Source organism: Tachypleus tridentatus, chromosome 2 (assembly GCF_004210375.1).
Source record: "Tachypleus tridentatus isolate NWPU-2018 chromosome 2, ASM421037v1, whole genome shotgun sequence".
Classification (NCBI taxonomy): domain Eukaryota; kingdom Metazoa; phylum Arthropoda; class Merostomata; order Xiphosura; family Limulidae; genus Tachypleus; species Tachypleus tridentatus.
The window spans coordinates 140530948-140556742 of NC_134826.1; the positions used below are offsets into that span (position 1 = coordinate 140530948).

General features: G+C 32.2%; 2 protein-coding genes across 12 annotated transcripts in view; one reads left to right on the forward strand and one right to left on the reverse strand.

Annotated features, from left to right (window-relative positions):
* LOC143245244 (band 7 protein AGAP004871-like) overlaps positions 1-13292 on the forward strand; it is a 555064-nt gene extending 541772 nt beyond the window's left edge. For all 11 annotated transcript variants that reach the window (XM_076491375.1, XM_076491376.1, XM_076491379.1 and 8 more), the window contains 2 exons: positions 10583-10661; positions 12547-13292. In XM_076491375.1, the coding sequence (XP_076347490.1) occupies positions 10583-10661; positions 12547-12735 (268 nt within the window). In that variant the 3' untranslated portion in view covers positions 12736-13292. The remainder of the gene's footprint in view (positions 1-10582; positions 10662-12546) is intronic.
* Positions 13293-17447: 4155 nt separating this feature from the next.
* The window catches only part of LOC143245245 (uncharacterized), a 141558-nt gene continuing 133210 nt past the window's right edge, over positions 17448-25795 (reverse strand). The window contains exons 60-65 of the mRNA XM_076491387.1: positions 22254-22271; positions 21219-21504; positions 20849-20961; positions 19883-19951; positions 18693-18908; positions 17448-17916 (exon numbers count right to left, since the gene is read on the reverse strand). Coding sequence (XP_076347502.1) covers positions 17773-17916; positions 18693-18908; positions 19883-19951; positions 20849-20961; positions 21219-21504; positions 22254-22271 — 846 coding nt within the window. The 3' untranslated portion in view covers positions 17448-17772. The remainder of the gene's footprint in view (positions 17917-18692; positions 18909-19882; positions 19952-20848; positions 20962-21218; positions 21505-22253; positions 22272-25795) is intronic.

Below are 25795 nucleotides of genomic sequence, written 5' to 3' on the forward strand. Positions count from 1 at the left end.
AACTTAACTTATGTATATCTATAGTAACTTAACTTATGTATATGTATAGTAACTTAACTTATGTATATCTATAGTAACGTAACTTATGAATATCTATGGTAACTTAACTTATGTATATCTATAGTAACTTAACCTATGTATATCTATAGTAACTTAACTTATGTATATGTATAGTAAGTTATGTATAGCTATAGTAACTTAACCTATTTATATGTATAGTAACTTAACTTATGTATATCTATAGTAACGTAACTTATGAATATTTATAGTAACTTAACTTATGTATATCTATAGTAACTTAACCTATGTATATGTATAGTAACTTAACTTATGCATATGTATAATAACTTAACTTATGTATATCTATAGTAACTAACTTATGTATATGTATAATAACTTAACCTATGTATATCTATAGTAACTTAACTTATGTATATATATAGTAACTTAACTTACGTATATCTATAGTAACTTAACTTATGTATATCTATAGTAACTTAACTTACGTATATGTATAGTAACTTAACCTATTTATATGTATAGTAACTTAACTTATGTATATCTATAGTAACTTAACTTATGTATATGTATAATAACTTAACCTATGTATATCTATAGTAACTTAACTTATGTATATGTATAATAACTTAACCTATGTATATCTATAGTAACTTAACTTATGAATATCTATAGTAACTTAACTTATGTATATGTATAGTAACTTAACTTATGCATATGTATAATAACTTAACTTATGTATATCTATAGTAACTTAACTTATGTATATGTATAGTAACTTAACTTATGTATATGTATAGTAACTTATGTATATCTATAGTAACTTAACCTATTTATATGTATAGTAACTTAACTTATGTATATGTATAGTAACTTAACTTATGTATATGTATAGTAACTTAACTTATGCATATCTATAGTAACTTAATTTATGTATATCTATAGTAACTTAACTTATGTATATGTATAATAACTTAACCTATGTATATCTATAGTAACTTAACTTATGAATATCTATAGTAACTTAACTTATGCATATGTAGAGTAACTTAACTTATGTATATCTATGGTGACTTAACTTTTGTATATGTATAATAACTTAACCTATGTATATCTGTAGTAACTTAAGTTATGAATATCTATAGTAACTTAACTTATGTATATGTATAGTAACTTAACTTATGCATATGTATAATAACTTAACTTATGTATATCTATAGTAACTTAACTTATGTATATCTATAGTAACTAACTTATGTATATGTATAATAACTTAACCTATGTATATCTATAGTAACTTAACTTATGTATATATATAGTAACTTAACTTACGTATATCTATAGTAACTTAACTTATGTATATCTATAGTAACTTAACTTATGTATATGTATAGTAAGTTAACTTATGTATATCTATAGTAACTTAACTTATGTATATGTATAATAACTTAACTTATGTATATCTATAGTAACTTAACTTATGTATATCTATAGTAACTTAACTTATGTATATCTATAGTAACTTAACTTACGTATATGTATAGTAACTTAACCTATTTATATGTATAGTAACTTAACTTATGTATATCTATAGTAACTTAACTTATGTATATGTATAATAACTTAACCTATGTATATCTATAGTAACTTAACTTATGTATATGTATAATAACTTAACCTATGTATATCTATAGTAACTTAACTTATGAATATCTATAGTAACTTAACTTATGTATATGTATAGTAACTTAACTTATGCATATGTATAATAACTTAACTTATGTATATCTATAGTGACTTAACTTATGTATATGTATAGTAACTTAACTTATGTATATGTATAGTAACTTATGTATATCTATAGTAACTTAACCTATTTATATGTATAGTAACTTAACTTATGTATATCTATAGTAACTTAACTTATGCATATCTATAGTAACTTAACTTATGTATATCTATAGTAACTTAACTTATGTATATGTATAATAACTTAACCTATGTATATCTATAGTAACTTAACTTATGAATATCTATAGTAACTTAACTTATGCATATGTAGAGTAACTTAACTTATGTATATCTATGGTGACTTAACTTTTGTATATGTATAATAACTTAACCTATGTATATCTATAGTAACTTAAGTTATGAATATCTATAGTAACTTAACTTATGTATATGTATAGTAACTTAACTTATGCATATGTATAATAACTTAACTTATGTATATCTATAGTAACTTAACTTATGTATATCTATAGTAACTTAACTTATGTATATCTTTTGTAACTTAACTGTGCATTGCATTATTCCTTTTCATTTATTTGCTCTATAAACGATTGATATATTATTGTTTGTTCAGAATATTACTCTTAACAATACCAAGCTAAAGAGATCTGTCAGATTTCCAGAGACATTATTTTAGGTAAAAGTACAGCTGGAGTCTCCTAATAGTAGGTGAACACACAACTAGATTCTCATGATAATACTACATAACAAAGTTTTGTTTCTTGAACATTGTTGGGTGTTCCTTATAGATTTTTGGCTGCTGATCATGAAAATCACATTCAAATTTGTCTATCACGTACCGTTTCATCGAGATCTTCAGTTTCACCAGGACATTACTACAATGGAAAAACGATATCAGGGCAACTGGAATCCGTCAATGCTTGCTGACTACTGTTGGACACTTCAACGTGATGCACCGGACATTGAATACAAACGAAAATCAGGAGCAAAACACTTTTAATTATGTTGAACTTAACAGTGTATTAGAAACATAAACGCAATTAAATACGTTATTGCGGGTAAACAGTTAACTGTCTATTTCTCAGAGTTCCTACGTGATGAAGCAAAACCAAAAACTATATTTGTGCAAACCTACCAGGTAGCTGTCACAATCAGCAAAAACTTTTCAAAAAAAATTTTTGTGCAGTGTAGTCGGTGATCATATAGCTGAGTTCTCACAATTATAGATGAACATAAATCTGAAACTTCATGATAGTGGGGGAACCAATAACTGGATTCTCATCTTAGTAGGTGAACGTATAACTATAATTTTATGACAGTAAGTGAACGTATATCTGGAGTCTTCTTACAATAGATGAACATATAAATGAATTCTCGATGATATAAAAATGAATTTGCTGCCCGGATTATGTTTCGCAACAACTTAAAAGTTTTTATTGAGACACAAAAATAACATGTTACAGGATTTCCTACACCTGATTACAGCTTGTTTCTTTATGTTACAGGATTTCCTGCACCTGATTACAGCTTGTTTCTTTATGTTACAGGATTTTCTGCACCTGATTACAGCTTGTTTCTTTATGTTACAGAATTTCCTACACCTGATTACAGCTTGTTTCTTTATGTTACAGGATTTCCTACACCTGATTACAGCTTGTTTCTTTATGTTACAGAATTTCCTACACCTGATTACAGCTTGTTTCTTTATGTTACAGGATTTCCTACACCTGATTACAGCTTGTTTCTTTATGTTACAGTATTTCCTGCACCTGATTACAGCTTGTTTCTTTATGTTACAGGATTTCCTGCACCTGATTACAGCTTCTTTCTTTATGTTACAGGATTTCCTACACCTGATTACAGCTTGTTTCTTTATGTTACAGGATTTCCTGCACCTGATTATAGGTTGTTTATGTTATGTTACAGGATTTCCTGCACCTGATTACAGCTTGTTTTTTTATGTTGCAGGATTTCCTGCACCTGATTACAACTGGTTTCTTTATGTTACAGGATTTCCTGCACCTGATTACAGCTTGTTTCTTTATGTTACAGGATTTCCTGCACCTGATTACAGCTTCTTTCTTTATGTTACAGGATTTCCTACACCTGATTACAGCTTGTTTCTTTATGTTACAGGATTTCCTGCACCTGATTATAGGTTGTTTCTTTATGTTACAGGATTTCCTGCACCTGATTACAGCTTGTTTCTTTATGTTACAGGATTTCCTGCACCTGATTACAGCTTGTTTCTTTATGTTACAGTATTTCCTGCACCTGATTACAGCTTGTTTCTTTATGTTACAGGATTTCCTGCACCTGATTACAGCTTCTTTCTTTATGTTACAGGATTTCCTACACCTGATTACAGCTTGTTTCTTTATGTTACAGGATTTCCTGCACCTGATTATAGGTTGTTTCTTTATGTTACAGGATTTCCTGCACCTGATTACAGCTTGTTTTTTTATGTTGCAGGATTTCCTGCACCTGATTACAACTGGTTTCTTTATGTTACAGGATTTCCTGCACCTGATTACAGCTTGTTTCTTTATGTTACAGGATTTCCTGCACCTGATTACAGCTTCTTTCTTTATGTTACAGGATTTCCTACACCTGATTACAGCTTGTTTCTTTATGTTACAGGATTTCCTGCACCTGATTATAGGTTGTTTCTTTATGTTACAGGATTTCCTGCACCTGATTACAGCTTGTTTCTTTATGTTACAGGATTTCCTACACCTGATTACAGCTTGTTTCTTTATGTTACAGGATTTCCTGCACCTGATTACAGCTTGTTTCTTTATGTTACAGGATTTCCTACACCTGATTACAGCTTCTTTCTTTATGTTACAGGATTTCCTACACCTGATTACAGCTTCTTTCTTTATGTTACAGGATTTCCTGCACCTGATTATAGGTTGTTTCTTTATGTTACAGGATTTCCTGCACCTGATTACAGCTTGTTTCTTTATGTTACAGAATTTCCTACACCTGATTACAGCTTGTTTCTTTATGTTACAGGATTTCCTGCACCTGATTACAGCTTGTTTCTTTGTGTTGATTTTTTCATTGGTAACACTACGTGTAACACAAATTGTGTTCCTGGATAGTATGTGTTATTTTTTAATTGCTTTTGTTGTAAAAGTACAGAAAATGGCCATTATTCCCTTCAAACTTTGCTTTTGTGACCTGGATAATGAAATTTAGAAATTACCTTATATTCTCTGTAAAAACGGGCAAATTTGTACATTTTCATTTACATAAGGTCTGAATAAAACAACATATGAATCAAGGTTTACATGTATTTATTCTAAAGTTATACAAAAATGAACAAATATGTTTAGAAGTGAATAGTTTTTCCAGATTTGCGACTGTAATGTAAATCACTTTCACGTATCAGATCCCAAATATAGTCTCCCATCATGTTTTCATTATACACTTCCAGGTCACAAAAGCAAAGTTTAAAAGAGAAAAATAGGTCTTTTCCGTTTACTTTAGGCATAAGCAACTGGGAAATAACACTTTCTGTCCAGAGACAAGAAAAAGTATAATATTTGTTCCACAGTGTAATAAACCATACACGTCAATTTCAGTTGTTTATCATGTTTCACAGACAATGTTCTCTTCTTCGTGCTTTGGAAAACTACTGACACTGAAAAAATGAAATGTTATTATGCACCACGAATGAATTTATGTAACTAGACCTTAAATTACTAACTAGTTTGTTAGGTATATAATCTGAGAAAAGTGCACAGAAATAAGTAATGTAACAATTATTGTGTCGCTTACTGGTATTCATTAACATCTAATTGGTGATATAAGCCTGCTTGTTAGAGGTGGTAGACTTCATATATATGTTATGTAGCGGTTATAGTGGTACTATGTAGTGTTCATAAACACCTTATTTGTGTTATAAACCTACTTCTAGGTAGCAGACATAAGTAAGAGTGGGTAATGCATCTTACTACATTTCAAATGCTGATAAATCATTAGAACGCAATTAGTTGTGAAACAGATCATTAGAACACAAGTTCCTGTTAGTTTTGAGACAGATTATAAGAACACAAGTTCCTGTTAGTTTTGAGACAGGTCATTAGAACACAAGTTCCTGTTAGTTTTGAGACAGCTCATTAGAAGACAAGTTCCTGTTAGTTTTGAGACAGGTCATTAGAACACAAGTTCCTGTTTGTTGTGAGACAGGTCATTAGAACACAAGTTCCTGTTAGTTTTGAGACAGGTCATTAGAACACAAGTTCCTGTTTGTTGTGAGACAGCTCATTAGAACACAAGTTCCTGTTAGTTTTGAGACACATCATTAGAACACAAGTTTCTGTTAGTTTTGAGACAGGTCATTGGAACACATGTTTCTGTTAGTTTTGAGACAGATCGTTAGAACACATGTTTCTGTTAGTTGGGTGACAGATAATTAGAACACAAGTTTCTGTTAGTTTTGAGACAGATCATTGGAACACATGTTTCTGTTAGTTGGGAGACAGATCATTGGAACACAAGTTTCTATAAGGTGTACTGTCTGCATTTTCAACAAGAATTAGTTGCAATATTGTAAAGTATTACCAGTAAATTCTACGTAAGTATAAACCCCAATCAACTACCCTTGATATATTACCAGTAAATTCTACTTAAGTATAAACCCCAATCAACTACCCTTGATATTTTGTCACAAATAAAGGAAGTACTATAAGCAGGTTTTAGCGAAAACAAACCAAAACTACTCAGTAAAATAGTTTTATCAGTTTTATTATTTAATGATATGGTTCATGAGGTACTGGGAACTTTATCATCATTTTGGATGTACTGGATGCATTCACCTCCAAAACCGAATTTTTTGTTGATTTAATGAAATTACGGTGATTAACCTTTTAACAGCTAACCATCATTCAGTAAATGGATCCGTGTAAAGTACATCATGATCCAACAAGAGAAATCCACTAATTTCATAAATCAAGGAAAACGTAGTCTAACGATACAAACGAACATCACTGAAAGTGAACACTTGGCTTGCAACAACATTAATTAGAACACCTAGCTTGCAACAACATTAATTAGAACACCTAGCTTGCAACAATATTAATTAGAACACCTAGCTTGCAACAATATTAATTAGAACACCAACCTTGCAACAATATTAATTAGAACACCTAGCTTGCAACAATATTAATTAGAACACCTAGCTTGCAACAATATTAATTAGAACACCTACCTTGCAACAATATTAATTAGAACACCTACCTTGCAACAATATTAATTAGAACACCTAGCTTGCAACAATATTAATTAGAACACCTACCTTGCAACAATATTAATTAGAACACCTAGCTTGCAACAATATTAATTAGAACACCTACCTTCAAACAATATTAATTAGAACACCTACCTTGCAACAATATTAATTAGAACACCTAGCTTGCAACAATATTAATTAGAACACCTAGCTTGCAACAACATTAATTAGAACACCTAGCTTGCAACAACATTAATTAGAACACCTAGTTTGCAACAACATTAATTAGAACACCTAGCTTGCAACAATATTAATTAGAACACCTAGCTTGCAACAATATTAATTAGAACACCTACCTTGCAACAATATTAATTAGAACACCTAGCTTGCAACAATATTAATTAGAACACCTACCTTGCAACAATATTAATTAGAACACCTAGCTTGCAACAATATTAATTAGAACACTTAGCTTGCAACAACATTAATTAGAACACCTAGCTTGCAACAATATTAATTAGAACACCTAGCTTGCAACAATATTAATTAGAACACTTAGCTTGCAACAACATTAATTAGAACACCTAGCTTGCAACAATATTAATTAGAACACCTAGCTTGCAACAACATTAATTAGAACACCTAGCTTGCAACAATATTAATTAGAACACCTACCTTGCAACAATATTAATTAGAACACCTACCTTGCAACAATATTAATTAGAACACCTAGCTTGCAACAATATTAATTAGAACACCTACCTTCAAACAATATTAATTAGAACACCTACCTTGCAACAATATTAATTAGAACACCTAGCTTGCAACAATATTAATTAGAACACCTAGCTTGCAACATTAATTAGAACACCTAGCTTGCAACAACATTAATTAGAACACCTAGCTTGCAACAATATTAATTAGAACACCTACCTTGCAACAATATTAATTAGAACACCTAGCTTGCAACAATATTAATTAGAACACCTAGCTTGCAACAATATTAATTAGAACACCTACCTTGCAACAATATTAATTAGAACACCTAGCTTGCAACAATATTAATTAGAACACCTAGCTTGCAACAATATTAATTAGAACACCTACCTTGCAACAATATTAATTAGAACACCTAGCTTGCAACAATATTAATTAGAACACCTAGCTTGCAACAATATCAATTAGAACACCTACCTTGCAACAAGGACAGCTAGTAAAAATGTCAGTTAGAACACCTGTTTTTTTACAATATCAGTTATAACTTCCCTAAGAAATCAATAAGATATCTCTCGTTCCATCACACTATGATTCACTATTGAAGTACATTTGCCTCTGCACTACACTTACCCTACGCTTTACCTATACACACAAAAGTATTTGCCAGTTTTATCGTATTTCTATTTGATTTTGTATAAATTATTTAACAAACGTACTTCTATGGCTCTAAGGCTATCATTTTTGTTAATCCTAATTTCAACTTTGAATAATTTTACTGTGATGTGTGTACAACCTCAGTGAATTGTTAATAACGCAACACTTCGTCTCGGACTAATGTAATAGTACTATAATGGTTTGATATTTTGTGTTTAAAAAAGAAAGCCACGTCAGTTACGCGGCAAACTTTGGCGGGAATATCAATGAGAAATACCTTGATAAGATTATTGAAGAAACAAGAACCAGTCTGAAGAGTTTCTGACTGAAAAATAAATCCTAACCCTTACCAGAAAAAAAACATAAGAAGGGTGTATTTACGTACCTGTGCTCATTACCAAATTAATGTTTAATTACACTTTATTAGGTATCTTTCTCTGAGATCCCTAATGGCACAGCGGAATGTCTGCAGATTTAAAACGCTAGAAACCGGGTTTTAATATTAGTAGAGGGCATAGCACAAATAGCCCATTTTGTAGCTTGTAGCTAAATTAAAAAAAAAAAACTTGCTCTGATCGAAAGTTGATATTAATAGTAGTAGAGGCCCGGCATGGCCAGGTGGGTTAAGGCGTTCGACTCCTAATCCGAGGGTCGCGGGTTCGAATCCCCATCGCACCAAACATACTCGCCCTTTCAGCCGTGGAGGTGTTATAATGTGAGGGTCAATCCCACTATTCGTGGGTAAAAGAGTAGCCCAAGAGTTGGCGGTGGGTGGTGATGACTAGCTGCATTCCCTCTAGTCTTACACTGATAAATTAGGGACGGGTAGCGCAGATAGCCCTCGAGTAGCTTTACGTGAAATTCAAAAACAAACAAATAGCAGTAGATGTAATAGTATTAAAATAATCTTACTTACATTGAGTGTGTACCTGGTTTAAGAAATATACAGACATCATCATCATAAAATAATGAAACCTTACTTATATGATACTGGAGGAACTTTTTGTTACGCGATGAAAAACCACCCAAATTCGCGAAATTTTCATCCTGTGTGTATGCAGATTTGCAAATAGGGGTCACGATTTTGCTGTTTTGCCCCCGTTTCACATCACAGAGAACTTTGTTTTTCTTCATTCTCAGGATGTAGATACGACGTCATGAATACGTCACATGCGGATCTAATTCACTGGCACCACGGGTAATCAGTTAGTATATATTAAAATAAAAAAACATATATACACACTAATCGTCAGTAACGAAGTGAAAAATAAGATGGTTGTTACCGTCTTGTATTCGGTAGTTCGGAATTAAAAACGGCGCTCACTATATGTGCTGTTTCCATAACAGAAGGGAGGATGACAGTTGCTAGACTCTTCTAGCTGGTAAGCAAAGTAAAGTAAAATATTTGTTATGGTTCTTCTTACGAAAAACTGCCCGGCATGGCCAGGTGGGTTAAAGTGTTCGACTCATAATCTGAGGGTCGCAGGTTCGAATCCTCGTCGCACCAAATATGCTCGTCTTTTCAGCCGTTGGGACGTTGTAATGTGACGGTCAATCCCACTATTTATTAGTAAAAGAGTAGCCCAAGAGTTGGCGGTGGGTGGTGATGACTAGCCCCCTTCCCTCCAGTCTTACACTGCTAAATTTGGACAGCTAGCACAGATAGTCCTCGTGTAGCTTTGCGCGAAATTCAAAACAAACAAACAAATCTTACGAATGTCATTTGTTTTTAAAGTATATTTTACTAGTTATTTCTAAAGATTCCTCTTATGGGGAACATAACTGCACCTCTTCTGTAACTACCCTTTCCTTTTAATTTAGTGACAGGTTTAAAGGCTTATAACGCTAAAAATTGAGGATATATATCTGTAATGAATACTGCGCATACAGTCCCTTGTGTAGCTTTAGGCACAATGAGGCAAAACACATTTTCTTGTATCTGCCCCACGCTAGTACAGCGGTAAGTCTACGAGTTTACACAACGCTAAAATCAGCGGCTGGATTCCCCTGGGTGGACTCAGCAGATAGCCTGATGTGGCTTTGCAATAAGAAAACACAAACTTCCTCTGGATAAATAAAAAGTTGCACACAAAAATAAATAAGTAATTCACCAAGAGTTCCTAAAGAAACGTCTTTTTTCCATTGTTACTAATTATTATGTTTTATTTGTTTGTTTTTGTGTTATTTTCTTTCGTTTCACAGAAAAGACGTTCGATTACCCGTGCAACTACAAAGAGCAATGGCCGCTGAGGCAGAAGCTACACGTGAAGCTCGAGCAAAGGTAAGTAATGTCACGTGAAGCTAAATAAAAGATGAATAATTGCACGTGAAGGAAGAGCAAAGACGAGTAATGGTTAGAAAGTTTATATTTTGGTTCCAAGTTAAACTAATTGAAAACACTAAAGTGAAGGAAACAAAAAAAACAATCGCAAAATTAATTATTGGTTTAATAGAATATCGTTTGATGGGGAAAGATAACTTTAAGTAGAAAAAATAAACAGTTGTTTGACGAAGTGATGTTTACTGTATAAATTCAATGGATAACACTGTGTAACACAAAGTTTGTTCTTGGATAGTATATGTTACTTCTTAATTGCTTGTGTTGTAAAAGTACAGAAAATGGCCATTGTTCCCTTCAAACTTTATTTTTGTGACCTGGATAATGAAATTTAGAAATTAACCTGTTTTCTATATAAAAATGGGCAAATTTGCATGTTTTCATTTACATAAGGTCTGAATAAAACAACATATGAATCAAGATTTACATGTATTTATACTAAAGTTATACAAAAATGTTTAGAAGTGAGTAGTTTTTCGAGATTTGCGACTGTAATGTAAATCAATTTCGAGTATCAGCCCCCAAATATAGTCTCCCATCATGTTTTCGTTATACGATCCCATGTCACAAAAGCAAAGTTTGAAGATAAAAATAGTTTGTTTGTTTTTTACTTTAGGCTTAAGCAATTGGGAAATAACAGGAGTAAGAAAAGTAAAAATTCCGTTACGTCGTTGTTATTGTAGCTTATAAAACGAGTGTGTGATAACTAACGGTAGTTTTATACAGTCATTAGATTATGTATTGTCAGTTCACTGTAGTCAGCGACAAATAGTGTATTCAGCTATTAGTCCTAATATATTTATTAAGTAGTGTATAATAGGCTTATCTCGCACAAATTATGTTGTTCGAAATATAAAAATAATCACTTCTTACATTATTGGAAGAAGAATATTTGAGAATTTTTCAATGGTTTTTGGTGAACTGATTTTATCTAAAACATTAATAAACTAATGTGTATATTTAATCTACTCACGTCAGTGAATTACAGTTAATCCAAGTTTCCAATCTTGACCAGAAGAGGGCACTGTACAATTTAAATTTTCAAGACTGAGCGCTGCGAAAAACTCGCCCACGATATGGTCACTCCCTTTGCTTTTCATTTATTAATTTAACAGCTGACCACAGTTAAGTATTGTAGTTAATATGTATTGTAGGGTGCAGAGAATGAAAATAACGGTATCACAAAGACGACGAACATGCCACAAATAGCATGTTCCTTTCAGTAGGTTTCTGTGTTCATCACATACTCACACAGTTACTGTTGTTTTTGTGATCCTAATATCAGAATAGCTGTATTCAAATAAGTTTAGCTAATGTAGTTAAACTGTTTACTAATAATTATTATTGTATTTTTTTTCTTATGGTCACAAAATTACTATAAACGTCTCTTAATTAGAATATTCAGAGTTGAATCATGTTGTAAAAAAACAACAACACGAAAACTATCAAACAACTTTGAAGTTCTTTCTCGTCTTTTTGTTTATTCGTTTTAAAAGTGCTTCTGAAACTAATAAATTAGTTTTAATTGTTACATTAATGCCATTCTTTACAAGTTCGATTTAATCAGAGCTTTTTCGGTATTACAATCGTCTTCCCATTTCAAAACGTTTTTTATTTTCCGACGGAATCAAAGAACGGTTGCTACTCTTTAAAAACAAAAGTCAAGTTGATCATGTTTTATGTATCTTCACCACTAATTACAAGAAATATGGTTTTCACTTGTACAGTATGCACAAAGTTCTCGTTTCAAGAGTCAAAACTCGCCGAAAGCTTCGAACGAAAGATGCAAGATATTTTTTGTAGTTTAATTTAGAAATTTCTTGTTCAGGTTATTGCAGCAGAAGGTGAACAAAGAGCATCCCGAGCACTGAAAGAAGCCTCAGAGGTCCTTTCTGACTCCTCATCTGCCCTCCAACTTCGTTATCTCCAGACCCTTGGATCTATAGCCACGGAAAAGAACTCCACCATCGTGTTTCCAATTCCTCTGGAGCTTTTAAGGGGATTATTGAAGAAATAAAAGCGAACAGATACTGACACTTTCGAAGTTAAACAGTTGAAAATGTAAAAAAGCGCCATTGATTTTCACATCCATTTTTAAGTGCATCTTTTGTATATTATTATTATAAAACAAAAAAGCACGTTACATACCTGGCAGGCCGTTAAAGTTATACAACATTGCCATCTAGCGTCAGTTGTCAAAACGCGAATCCGCCAAAATTCTCATAGCAAAAACTCAATGATTAAACATCATAATAATACATAAAACTCACTTTTTACGTAAACAGGGGCTGGGTAATAATGGCGCTTATCTATAAGTTCATATTTTGCTCTATTTTGGCATCTGTGAAAAATCACGAAAGTTATAACTGTCTTATTGTTTTCTTATATCATTCTTTATTGCTAGGTTTTAGTTACACATCTGAAATAGGTTGTTGTTGTTTTCCATATCTTGAACAAAGTACGATATAGTGTAAAAGTAACTAATACTGATAAATGTTGTCTCACCTTGATTATAATACGATCCGTTTTTAATGTAATTAGAGGCTTACCTTCAATAAACCTCGTATAATTAGATTGACTAGCCACGTGTGTGTAAATAATTATTTCAAAGTGCATTTTCTTCTCAAAATATCACAGTATAGATTCGAACTATGAACAAATAGAGATAGGTTTGTTTTTTTCTTGGCCTGGAGAGGGCCTTCCGGAAAAAAATTTGTCAGTAGTATTTTAAAGAAAATTTATAAACACCTCTTTCTCTCTAAAATGAATTATTTCAATTTATTATTGTGAATACTGTGCAATCTTCAAGGCAGCACCAGGCGTTCTTCAGTAACTTTAACTATGAAAGTTCTACTATGTTCTCTGTCTTCCTGTAAAAGTAATTATGTGGTAAACATTTATTTTGGTTTGTAATATAGAGAAACAAAATTAAAAATACAGAAAGATACAGGTGATTTAATTCACAACAGCTTGTTGTCCATTAGTCAAGTATTAAATCTATCCTCTCCATACAGAGAGATGTATATAATAAATTTAGATTTTATTATGTTTCAAATTCAAATTTACGACTCGTATGTTAACACTTCAATTATCAACACTCTAACGATGGGTCACACTAAATCATTTATGGTGGATAATGTTTTAGTAAGTACGAATATATGCATTTGTAAGATATATATAGGTATACTAATGGATGTGATTAAGTTATTAATGGTATATAGCATAACCATAGAAAATAATACAAGTGAGTAAGATCTACAATGTACTAGTAATTGGTACACAAGTCATTTTATTTTACACGCGGCATTCCATCTTTGTTTTGGTTTGTTTGGAATTTCGTGCAAAGCTACTCAAGGACTATCTGTGCTAGATATCCCTAATTTAGCAGTGTAAGACTAGAGGGAAGGCATCATCAACACCCACCATCAAATCTTGGGCTACTCTTTTACCCATGAATAGTGGGATTGACCATCACATTATACCGCCCCCATGGCTGAAAAGGTGGGCATGTTATGCCAGGCCTCTTTTACATCTTGTTTTTATTCTGCTACACAGTTTATCAGTGTACAATTATAGAATATTGTTCCAAATGTCCTGTACTGTTCTCAACAATTCTGCCAAATTGTTTGGTTCTATCTTCACCTTCTTGCTATTTATGTAAGCTTACACAGCCTTACGAGTTGTCCATAGTCGAAGTGTGTTAAATACGAAACCACAGTTGTGAGTGTTCCATCAGCCTCTTTCTCTCTTTACCATAAAGATGTCATTTCACCATGTTTGCTATATGCTTTGGATCAGTGGCCAACTAGAAGATGAATGTACATGTACCTGCCTCCAGTTAGGGTGCCATTAATTCTGTGTATACTACATAACTAATGTGATCTCTTGAGACTGTCCTTGCATATTTGTCTTTGATTTAAAAGTTAAAAAAATATATATATATTCACCATGTATTACTTTTATCAATTTTTTATCATCAATTCTCTCTTTTCAAGTGGTGATACTCACTAATACCAACATCAATCATTATGGTTAAGAAAAGGAAAGTATCGTAACTGGAGCCTATACCATCTTTTCCAAATCTTAAACTTGGGTTGTATCTTCTTTTTGTCTTTAAAATTCAACACAAAGAAACCAGAAGTTTTAATCCTATCCAATCCCCTGGATAATACTGTAAACGTCACTGTTAGCACCTCGCATATTTCTTTTCTTAAGTTAAGCAATCTCAGTCTATACCTGTAAAATAACCCCACCTCTGTAACCATCCTTGTAGTAATCCTCAGAACCACTTCCACTAAGTCAATATCCTTTCTTAAATGAGGAAACTAAAACTGTACACAATATTCCACGTAAGGCCTAAATAATTATTTTTGTATGGAAAGATACCATTCTATAATCCTTACCTCTAAACACACCCTGCAATTATATATTAGTTTTACTACTAGTAACATGGCACTGCTCTGATGGGTTCAGTGACTTATCTACCATTATGCTAAGGCCCTTTTTTTTTAATTACACTATTGATATGGTTACTTATCCAAATATTTGTCTAATTTACCAATTATGTAAAAATATCACCATAGTCAACACACCCAGAAATACAAGTGCTTAACGACACCAGCAAATGTAATTAACTTACTAACTATGTTCTACCAATATTATAAGGAAAAATCAAAGGTACAAGCCCTGTCTGGACTCCATTAACAATAACCTGTTGGTTTCTCTCATCCAATCACACTACATTCCAAGCAAATAAGTTTCTTCATTGTTATCCTAAACTAATATTTTTGCATTTGGCATCTTATATAAATCTTTATAAGAGATCTAATCACACACACACAATTTCTGTTTTCCAGATAACAAGTAGCAGCTGGAAAAAAAACGTTATTAGATTAGTAGGACAAGATTTCTCTTTAAAACCAGTTTTGGTTTTCTACTTCCATCACTTCTGTCTTTAACAATGTCAGTTTAAAAAAAAAAAAAACATTTCGTTCGGTCTTGTATACATCTCCAACTGGACCCACAGAGTTCTGCCAGTTTTTTTGCACAAAGTATCCTGGAAAAACTTCATTTCTACACACTTGTCACCCAGTTTTTCAGACTTACAAACCATAACTGGAGTCACCCTTACTAATTCCAGACATAGTATGACTGTCTGTACTTGAATAGCCATTATTCTGATGTGGCACTTTCAGATTGGTTAAATAACAACCAATTACACTATCTACCTTCAACACGTGAATGCACTCTGGTGTAGTTCCTTCATAAACGATAATTATGTGATCCTATGATAACTCATGCTTTCCCTCACCATTTACAAAATTATTTTAAAAGCTGTATATACTTAACATCAGTAATAAGTGTTCAGTACGAAGTAAATAATAACTTTGTTATAACAAAAATGTAATAATTACGAAAGTGGTTTGACACTGTTTCTTCCATTGTATCTGTGTTATATTTACACACTATACTGAGATTCAAAATCGAAGCATTTTTTTGCTTTATAAATATTACAGAAACGTAACCTCTGATCATCTGACTGCCTTTTAAAAGTTGACTGAGCAAGTTTGACCCACTGACACGGGTTTTTATAATAGCACATGTTTTACAACTGTTTCACATTGTCAGCTCTTGTGTTTCAAGTACATTAGTTGGAGTTGACAACCAGTTAAATATCAGCACCACCCAACCATTTAAAAATAGCTCCACATGAAAAAATCACTAGTGAAAGCTTAATATCTCACACAAATATTACTAGTTGTTTAAATTTTGCACAGAATTACAGAACCTGTGGAAGAACAAATGGAAATGCGACTGTCGGATATCAGGTAAGTAAAACAGCATCAAAAGTTCAATGTTCATAATTTCTGTAGAAGTTGGAAATGCTGTCAAAATTAATGTTATTAAAAAAAATATAGCAACAACACAACATTCTGTTTTGATACTTATGCATTAATAAGTGACGAGGTTTAATTTACCCTACATCTGAATTTCAGTAATATAACAATCTAAATGCACCACCATACTGAATGAGCTATTTGGAGCAGAAGAAAAGAGTTAGTGAAATAAATCCATTAAATGGTCGTAAATGTGATTACAAAGTTATGTTTGAATAGCAACCATGACAAAACCACCTACTTTAAGAAAGATTTGAATAATTTTACGGCAATAATAGGAGGAAATAGGGAATAATAGCCTAAATAAAAATGGTAAAACGAACTTGGTCAATGTAGTGTAATTTGTTCTATTCAAAAATGACCTTCATATGTAAACAAAACTTTCATAACAAATCTGGTGTAGATACAGTGGCTTCAAACTCTGCACGATTTGATATCATGAAATAGACAGTCCACGTGTGATCACATTTAAAATTTGTCACACCAGTTTCAGTATTACAAAAGAAAAGACACCTAACATTATACATTATTTTAATACATAAGTAAATGAAGTTAAACCAATGTTACCTTAATTCTTCGAAGACAGTTTAAAAACTTGTTTTCTGTAAAGTTTCTACTGCCTCTGTACTCAGTAAGATAATAATAAACTGGGAGTTATATAAAGACAGCCGCATGATTACAAGGTTCTGTTAGATGTAATAAAAACAAACGTTACCTTCAATGTCTTCTAGTAATAAACTCAACCACTAGAGTATAAATTTGGTAAAAAATATTTTTTCTTCGTTAGAAACAACTAGAAAACTGTCATTAAGAAAAATACTCTGAAAATATATTCTATAAAAAGATATAAAAGCTTTTATTGCCACTAGGAGACAAGCTGTACAAAAATATATTGCAATAAGGCATTTACATTATTTTCATTGTACAATAGTATTCGATAGGTGACAAGATATAAATACATACATATAATCTTCAGTGTTGATCTTATATAAGCAGCAAGTTACAAGTGAACACACAAATATTTAATACCAGATTTCAATAATGGCAGTGTCTATGTGAGTGCCATGTAAGCACTTTTAAAGGCAGTAAAAATTACTCTGGCATTTGAAAACATAATACAAACAAATTAAAAACACAGAAAACAAAATAACTTCCTGTTAACTGAAACACACTGGTCCTACGTCAAACCCAAAGGCTTGATGAGGGAAACCATAGTCTTTAGGGAAGAAATCCACCAGGGGAAGCTGTGCCAGTTTGTTTGTCCGAATTTGGAATACTGTCTTATCATTAGAGCTTTGGCTCTTTATGGAAAAAAAATAACATTGGCTCATAACATAATTACACAGATATATATACACATGTAAATTAAACAAACTAATACTTATATTACAAGTTTGAAATGTGATTTTTTTTTTAAAAACAAATCGGATGAAGAAAAATAATTGCACATCAGATTAACACTACAATTACCTTTGGAAAAGTTAATTAGTTACCTAGAAGTTCATCAATCAGTCTTACTCATGAAATTTTTGTTAGTGCTTTACCCCATTGTATTTAGATGCTGTTTAGCATAGAAACTACATAATAGGCTATCCGTGTTCTGCTCATCACAGGTTTCAAAAATACATTTTTAGTGTAGTACCCCATTGTAATTAAATGCATTAAAATTATTCCTTTTCATGAGTGATAACAAACCTACACACATTTCCAGTTACAAATATAAAACAATGGAAAAATTGACCATAGCAGCACTTTAGGTTGTGAAAGTTATGGAAATTAATAATTACTGTCCAAATCTGTGTATGAATGGAATGCCTCAAATTTCTAAAGAAAGTTTTTAAAAATAATTATTTCACTTAATTGATTTCTTATACATTTTTAAGCTGCTGAAAGACAGTAGTACATTTTTTAGCATTTTGGTTTAGAAGTTTCAATTAATATGACCTCTGTAAAACATCAATGGAGCAAAAAAAAACATAAAAATCATTTTGGAGGTATCGATAAGCCTTACGCTTCCCTCCAAAGTTCTTTTCCACTATGTTACACAAAAACATCACTTATATATGTAGAAACTTACCTTACAGCCATCATAAGAAACAAAAGGCCTGTATGTGTGGATCCCAAACTCTTGCTGGTTATCACCCATTAACTTGAGAGAATAGGCATAGTTGAATTTTTGTTGGTTGTACCAGGCCACAGAATTAATGCAGGTGTATGTAAAATTCTGGTAGGCTGCTGAACTCAATAATCGTAAGAATGTCAATTGCACAGGTCCAATGGTTTGATAAGTGATCTAAAAAATACAGGAAATAACAAATTAATTGCATGACACATGACAACTTGTTTTACACAAACAAGTCTATTTATAAGATTTTTCTCTATAAGTTTTCTTCTTGAGGTGATTCTTCCTAGAAAACAAAAATGTAGATAAAACTTATTAATAAATACAACCTCATTCATGTATTACCTTCTTATAACTTTATTCTAACATTCAGTAAAAGGCCAGAGTGCATGACCTTTGATAACACAAGCTTGTAATAGTGTACTGAAATTTTTACATGTTTCATGATAATACCTGTACCTTAAATCCATAAATCATATCATTTTACTCTATTATGTATAGACTTGTTAACAAATGTCATTTGTACTTTTAGTTGAAATCGACTCACATTTTGTTGTACTGACAACCACTGGCTATAGATATCTCTAGACCAATCAGGACATGAATATGACTGATCTCTCTAGAACACACAATAAACACACCACTAGTATATAAATGGTTAACAGGCCACATGACATGTCATTTCTGGACAGTGTTTTTGAGTGGACTTTGACATTATTTTGTCCTTTTCAGTATTATTTATTTGTTGTCATAGCAACAAGAGGTTGTGTAAATGGCTCAAACATATTCTGTTATATTTGTGGTAAATTTGTTGTAAACTTAATCTAAGTTTTTTTCCTCCTCGATTTATAAAAAAAAATTCATTACGTGACAGAAAAAAAAAATTAATACTATCTTAGAGCTCTGTATAGATGAATTATGGAGAATCCGTTATCAAAACCAATACAACTTTTATGAAGTTTTAAGTTTACAGGCCTGTGTAATAACTTAAAGATGGCTTAAGAGTTCCAGTATCAGTAAGGGGCTAAAACACAATGTAACAAATTATTACAGTTCAACTATACACTAGGATATGCAGATTTTAATATAATGTTAAGTTTTCATGAAAAGTCACTACAAGTCAGGCATTATATAAGTTCACTTACCTTAAATCCATCCTGTAAACTACTGAACCACTTAGCTTTGCTGCCTTTCTTCCACGATAAGTTTGGCATCTGAAGAGAATAGAATGATATACAGAAATAAGTGTCATTTGTGTGTTGAAAATCCCACAATGGAACAGTAAATTAAAACTTTAACACACTTGTTGCTACTCCAAGTCTTGGCTTACACTTTGATTCTCAGGTCTGGGCTCATAATTATATTTTGATTCTCAAGCTGGTTCACAATTACACATTGATACTACTTCTGTATATTTACTGTAAGTAAAGGTCTAAGTTGGCTGGTTGATATATTGTATACCAAGGCGTAATGAAGCGGCAGTTTCCAGGAAGAACTTAAACCTCTGGTGGCAATTATGTTTCACCTTAACTTGGTGAGCAATTATTATATTTACAGGTGTAAGTTGATTCATGTATTGTATATTCTGTTGTAACATATACGTATCGTATTTTTATATGTTTTTTTCTTCTTAAATATAATGAAAACATTTGTTTAGAGCAAACAAATTTAAACAGGTTAACATGCTTCAAGAAAGGTGTACCTTCTAGGGTACTTTACAGTTATATCTGATGTCTCAGACATATTGTACTTAGAAATTAGAGGAGGTAATATAGATATGTGCTTATAGGGCCAAGACGAGGTGTGTCGTAGGGTGAGATGTACACCCCAACACTTCTTTCTGACCAAACCAAGTTAATTCTAAATAGCAGTTTAAACACTTATGTTATCAAATTTTAGATGCTCAAATGAAATTTATTAATTGCCAAAATGAGTCAACTTGGGTGGGATAATCATGTTTGTTATCTTACCTTTCCCACAAAATCAATCTCACTGTTGGGTGACCCCAAAAAAACTCCACTGACCCTCACAATTAAGATAAGTTGGAGCCAAGCCTCCATAATTACCACACTTTAATAGTTACAGTAATGAAAGTATTTATTGAAACTTACCATAGAAGTGTGTTTGTCAGGATATACACAAGTTTCACCTGACCTTGTCATGTTACAAAAGACAAACACAGAATCATCAGGAACTCCCAAGTTTGGGTCAATCCAATACCATCCTGTTAAATAAAGCAATAAACTCTGAGATACTATTGGTCCAAAGAATTCCACAAACATGCATATCACTCACCAGCACCTCAAAGTAAAGTTATTAATAATATTCTACTGTATCCACCAAAATGATATTTTAATTCTTGGCCCTCAGGTGGTCAATTAAAAAAATATTTTCTGGGGAAAAAATTTAACATCTGTCAAGCAATAAATTGTCTCGCTTCAGTAAAAAAATTTCATTACAACATAAATATCTCAAACCTACCATTATCAAGGTGAGGATGAGCATAATACAGATCTTTACAGGACCTGGCTGGATTCTCTCGGGTTCCTACAGGTTTCTTCATCTTTTCCAAGTCTTGTTTTATGGAATAGATGTTGGCATACATATTATATAACTTTTTCTGAAAGCCTGCTTCAGGTTCCGGTTCCTTTGGCTCTTTGACATAATCTCCATCAAAGTCAGTACTCCTCTTGTACCTGAGATATGGTGGTCTGTCTCCTTGGAAAAGCATCTCTGGAGGAATCTGTGGTGCTTCGGCTGGAGGTCCCTAAGCACGTGCATAATATTATTTTCAAATAAGGACGTCATAAGAAAGGCCTATCACGCAAAGACACGTGGTACATTGGTAGTGCTGGTCCCAAAGGTTTATCAAAGAGAAACATGAATGGATAAAAATTTATTTTTGTGAGTGTACCACCCATCTTTCAAACTTAAAGCAATGCTGTGTGAGGTTGCAACAGAGGTAAAAAATGTCTCTAGTCTTGTGAAACAATATAATCTAAAAGAAGTGCACATTTTGTAAGCTATTTTATGACAGCAAACATTTCTGTTTACAAATGACAGTTACTTAATGTTTGATGTTCACAACCATTACCTCTTTTTCCCACACTCTAACTATATATTAATTAATTATGTTTCTACACTGAGCACTGGCTTTTTTTTTTTAAAGAAAAGCTACACGAAGGCTACTGATATTAGTTACACAACCAACAGAAACAGATTCTAATGAAGCTTTCTGCCTACCAATTACGAGTACAAGTTATTTTGTCTATTGCAATGATGCCTCTATGAGTTGTTCCCAAAATTTACTATTAATCCATTTTTTATTCTATATTCTTTTACTTCTTCACAGAAGAAAATTAGTAGATCTCTAAACAAGATAAAATATACAGAACTTTTTTTAAAGTAATATTCTGCAATATATCAAATACTTAAATGTCCAATGGATAAAACAAACAGTAACTTGTAAGAGGTATTTAAAATTATAAATTTATATTAGAAATAACTCCTACTTACAGGTGGTCCTGGAGGTCCCTGTTAAAACAAACAGCACAATATTCAAATATATTAAAACATTTGAAAAACATTTAAGTTAATTTCAACATAATACTAGATATAAACATGTAGTTAACAAGGCTTAGTAAAGTGTACTAAACTTTATTGTATATAAGTGCATCCAAATAAGCTATTTTGCAATCATTTAGTATTATTAAATTCTTTATAAAACAATTCATTGAGTTTTATTAGACTTTAAACTTTTGTAATATTTAAAATGTTTATATGTATTGGACACCACCAATCAAAATTGTTTTAATACATGAAAAATGCCTGAAATCAGCCATTTTTTGTAATGACACTGGCTCTTAGGAACATCTTAATCTCTCGTAAAACCTAAAGCAGGCCATATTTGTGTCTAGCATTATTACAGTTCTAAAGTGTGCATATATATATATATATATATATATATATAAACACACACACACAGGAATTTCTAAATATTACAAAATCTCTGAAATACTGCAATATAATTTAAAGATAGTAACCTGTAATTATCTCTTTAAAATATACACTGAAAATTACACATTAATACTCATTTTGTATATTTACTGTATGTAAAGGACTGAGTTGTTTGGTTGATATATTGTATACCAAGACACAATGAAGATGTTACCGTGTGTATTATAGTACTTTGTTTCCTTATTTTCCTTTTCTTATTTTTATTTCAATTAATTTTTTTCTTCTTTACTTAAGAGAGCAGTCACCTTTCCACAACTGTTTGCAGGCAGTGAAGGGTGATATATGATATAGATGTGGGACATTGTGGGCTTGAGCACCCACATCTTGCTCTCCTAATTACTATTTCTATATTTATTGCTACTCTTTTATTTCTGGCAAATGGAGGTCAAGACTGATAGATGGTGTATCCCCACTGTAATGTGGGTCCTACTTCTTCACTCACCTCCAAGACCTAGGGTACATTTTATAATCACACATTATAGCTTGTATCCTGGGATCTTTCAAATTAAGTTAAGCATATTTTTTGTTCAATTTATTTTGGTTTTGGTTTGTTTTTTTTAAGTTATAACAAACTATTATATATACACATACACACACACATATTAATTCTAATTAAAACGTTAGCACAATGAATCACATATAAAGGTTGTAATAGTTTTCTTATGAGACCAAAATCTTGAGTGCTTTCAAATAGCTTACTTATACAAAAGCTTTCAGAATTAAACCAAGCTAAAAATTAGAGAAGAGAACACATCACAGGGAAAGGTAATATGATTTTTATCAAACATATCCAAAATTTAGATGATATATAATCAATATAACTTCATGAGGGAAAAGAAAGAAAAATTATGGACACAATACAAGAAATATCGAACACCAAAGCACAAATCACAAGGTGGGTCATCATGTAATGTTTCATTGTTTTTAGGTACCAAGCTTACTTCTTTTCCTAATATCTTAGTATAACGTCAAACTACTCAGTATATATGTTCAGAGAAGCCAACTATTTCAAATGACTGAGCGTAATGATTGTAGACAGACCCCTTTATCATTTGCGGCTACTAGGCCTGACCAATGTCTCTAAGCTGTATATTATTATATTATTATTATAACTATTATTATTTATGACTGCTATAGATTGCTCATTTATGACTCTGTTTTGTGTATTCAATAAATAAATTTTAAAAACATTCTTTTAAAATTATGTCTTTCATTTAGTTCAGAGTAACAAACATACTGGTAAAACAACATTGAACATGCACAAACAGTAAACAAAAAAAGCCTTTGTGTAAGGACTAGTTTATATCATGTTTATGACACTTATTGTTATAGTTTTCAAGCTGTTGCAGCCTTTGCTTTCATGAGAATGTCTCTGGATGGTTGGGAGTTATAACAACATTGTCTATTTGACTGCATACACATCTTGTGTGTTATAATACTGCTCAAAACTGAGGTGCTCAAGTTTGGTCTGAACTTGCTTTTGTTTTTAGTCACTAAACTAAATATCCTTTCACTGTCAGCATTAGAATGGAAGATTGTAAGAATTCCAAGCATAACCCTACACAGAATGTCATACGTCTGGTTACCATTTCCATCCTCAACTGAAGACAGATGAACACAAAACTTGTCAACATTCAACTGAAGGACAGTTTCTGAGAAAGTATTAATTTAATAGTTCAAATATTGCCCTTCCAACTTGTCAATAGTGTCGTGCTCATGTGTATTGACAAGGACAGAATACCTGTCTGTGAAGAAGTGTGGAGAAGAGAAATCTTTGCTGACTTTCAGTTTTTGATCAGCAACCTCTGTGTGAATCAGAAGTTTATCATTTAGAGGGAAATGTTTCATCATGTAATTTGTAGCTGCAATATAGTATTTCTTGATATTGGTGTAGAAGCTGATCAGGTCCAGGTCCTTTTCATATTTAACAATGTATTCCTTGGCAGCATTTCCAATAGAAACTGCCTCATCAGATTTGCGTAAGGATTCATAGTTGTAGTCAAGTTCAGTGATGTTGCCTTCAAGATATTCTGGCTTGATGTATCTGACAAGTATATTTTTAACTTGTGTAATCAGAGTTCTATGCATAATGTGTATGCAAGGTTCTTCTCTTTGCAATATCAAATTGGCTTGCTCAAATAGAGGAATTGCAGACTGAAGAAAAACACAAAATAACAAGTTCATTTTGTTGTCCAAGAAAACTGTTAACTTATCTAACTTGCTCTGCACATAACTTTTCTTTGTTACTTCCTTGCTAGCTTTTGTTTTCTTTTCTTTTTTCATTGATTGTCTCTTATTTAGTTCAAGGTCAGACTGCCGAAACATACATTGAGTTACATCAAATATTTCTTTGTCTGCTTTTGGAAACTGTTGTCTTGTATTCCTACGTGGCTGAGAGGATATCCTGACTGTTAAGTCTTGCTGCCTGACTGAGCTGCACGTTTAGATCCTTTTTAATCTAGTTTTTCCTTTTCACAGTGAAAATACTTCTTCAATGGCTTCCACCTGTCCAATATTCTGTTGAGGCACACCCCAAGTGATACCCATCTTGTGTTAACAAGTTGTAGAATTTTTCTTGTTTCTTTGTCATACAATCCTTGAAACTCTTTGAAATGTTGTTTTCTGCTAGCACTTTTATCCAGAAAGTAGTAGATATATATCAATATATCAGAAACTGGGTGGGGCAGTTCTCTGGAAGCTTTCTGGGCAGCAATATTCATGAGGTGACAGGCACAACCCATGAAGTAAATGCTAGTCTGTTGTCTTGAGATGTGTCCCATCACACCTTTACCTATACCAGACATAACTGAGGCATTGTCTGAAGAAAAACTAAGACAGTTTTCCCATGGAATTTTCCTCTTTGTCAGTTTGTGGTCCAAAAGCTTGAAAATATTCTCTCCCATTGAAGTTTCTTTCCATTCCACCATTGTCAAAAGAAAACAAACAATTATTCCAAGCAAAGGGTCAAGATATCTTACAACCACTGGATACAGTTTGAGTCATCCATGCCTGTGGATTCATCTGTCGCTAAACTGTAAACA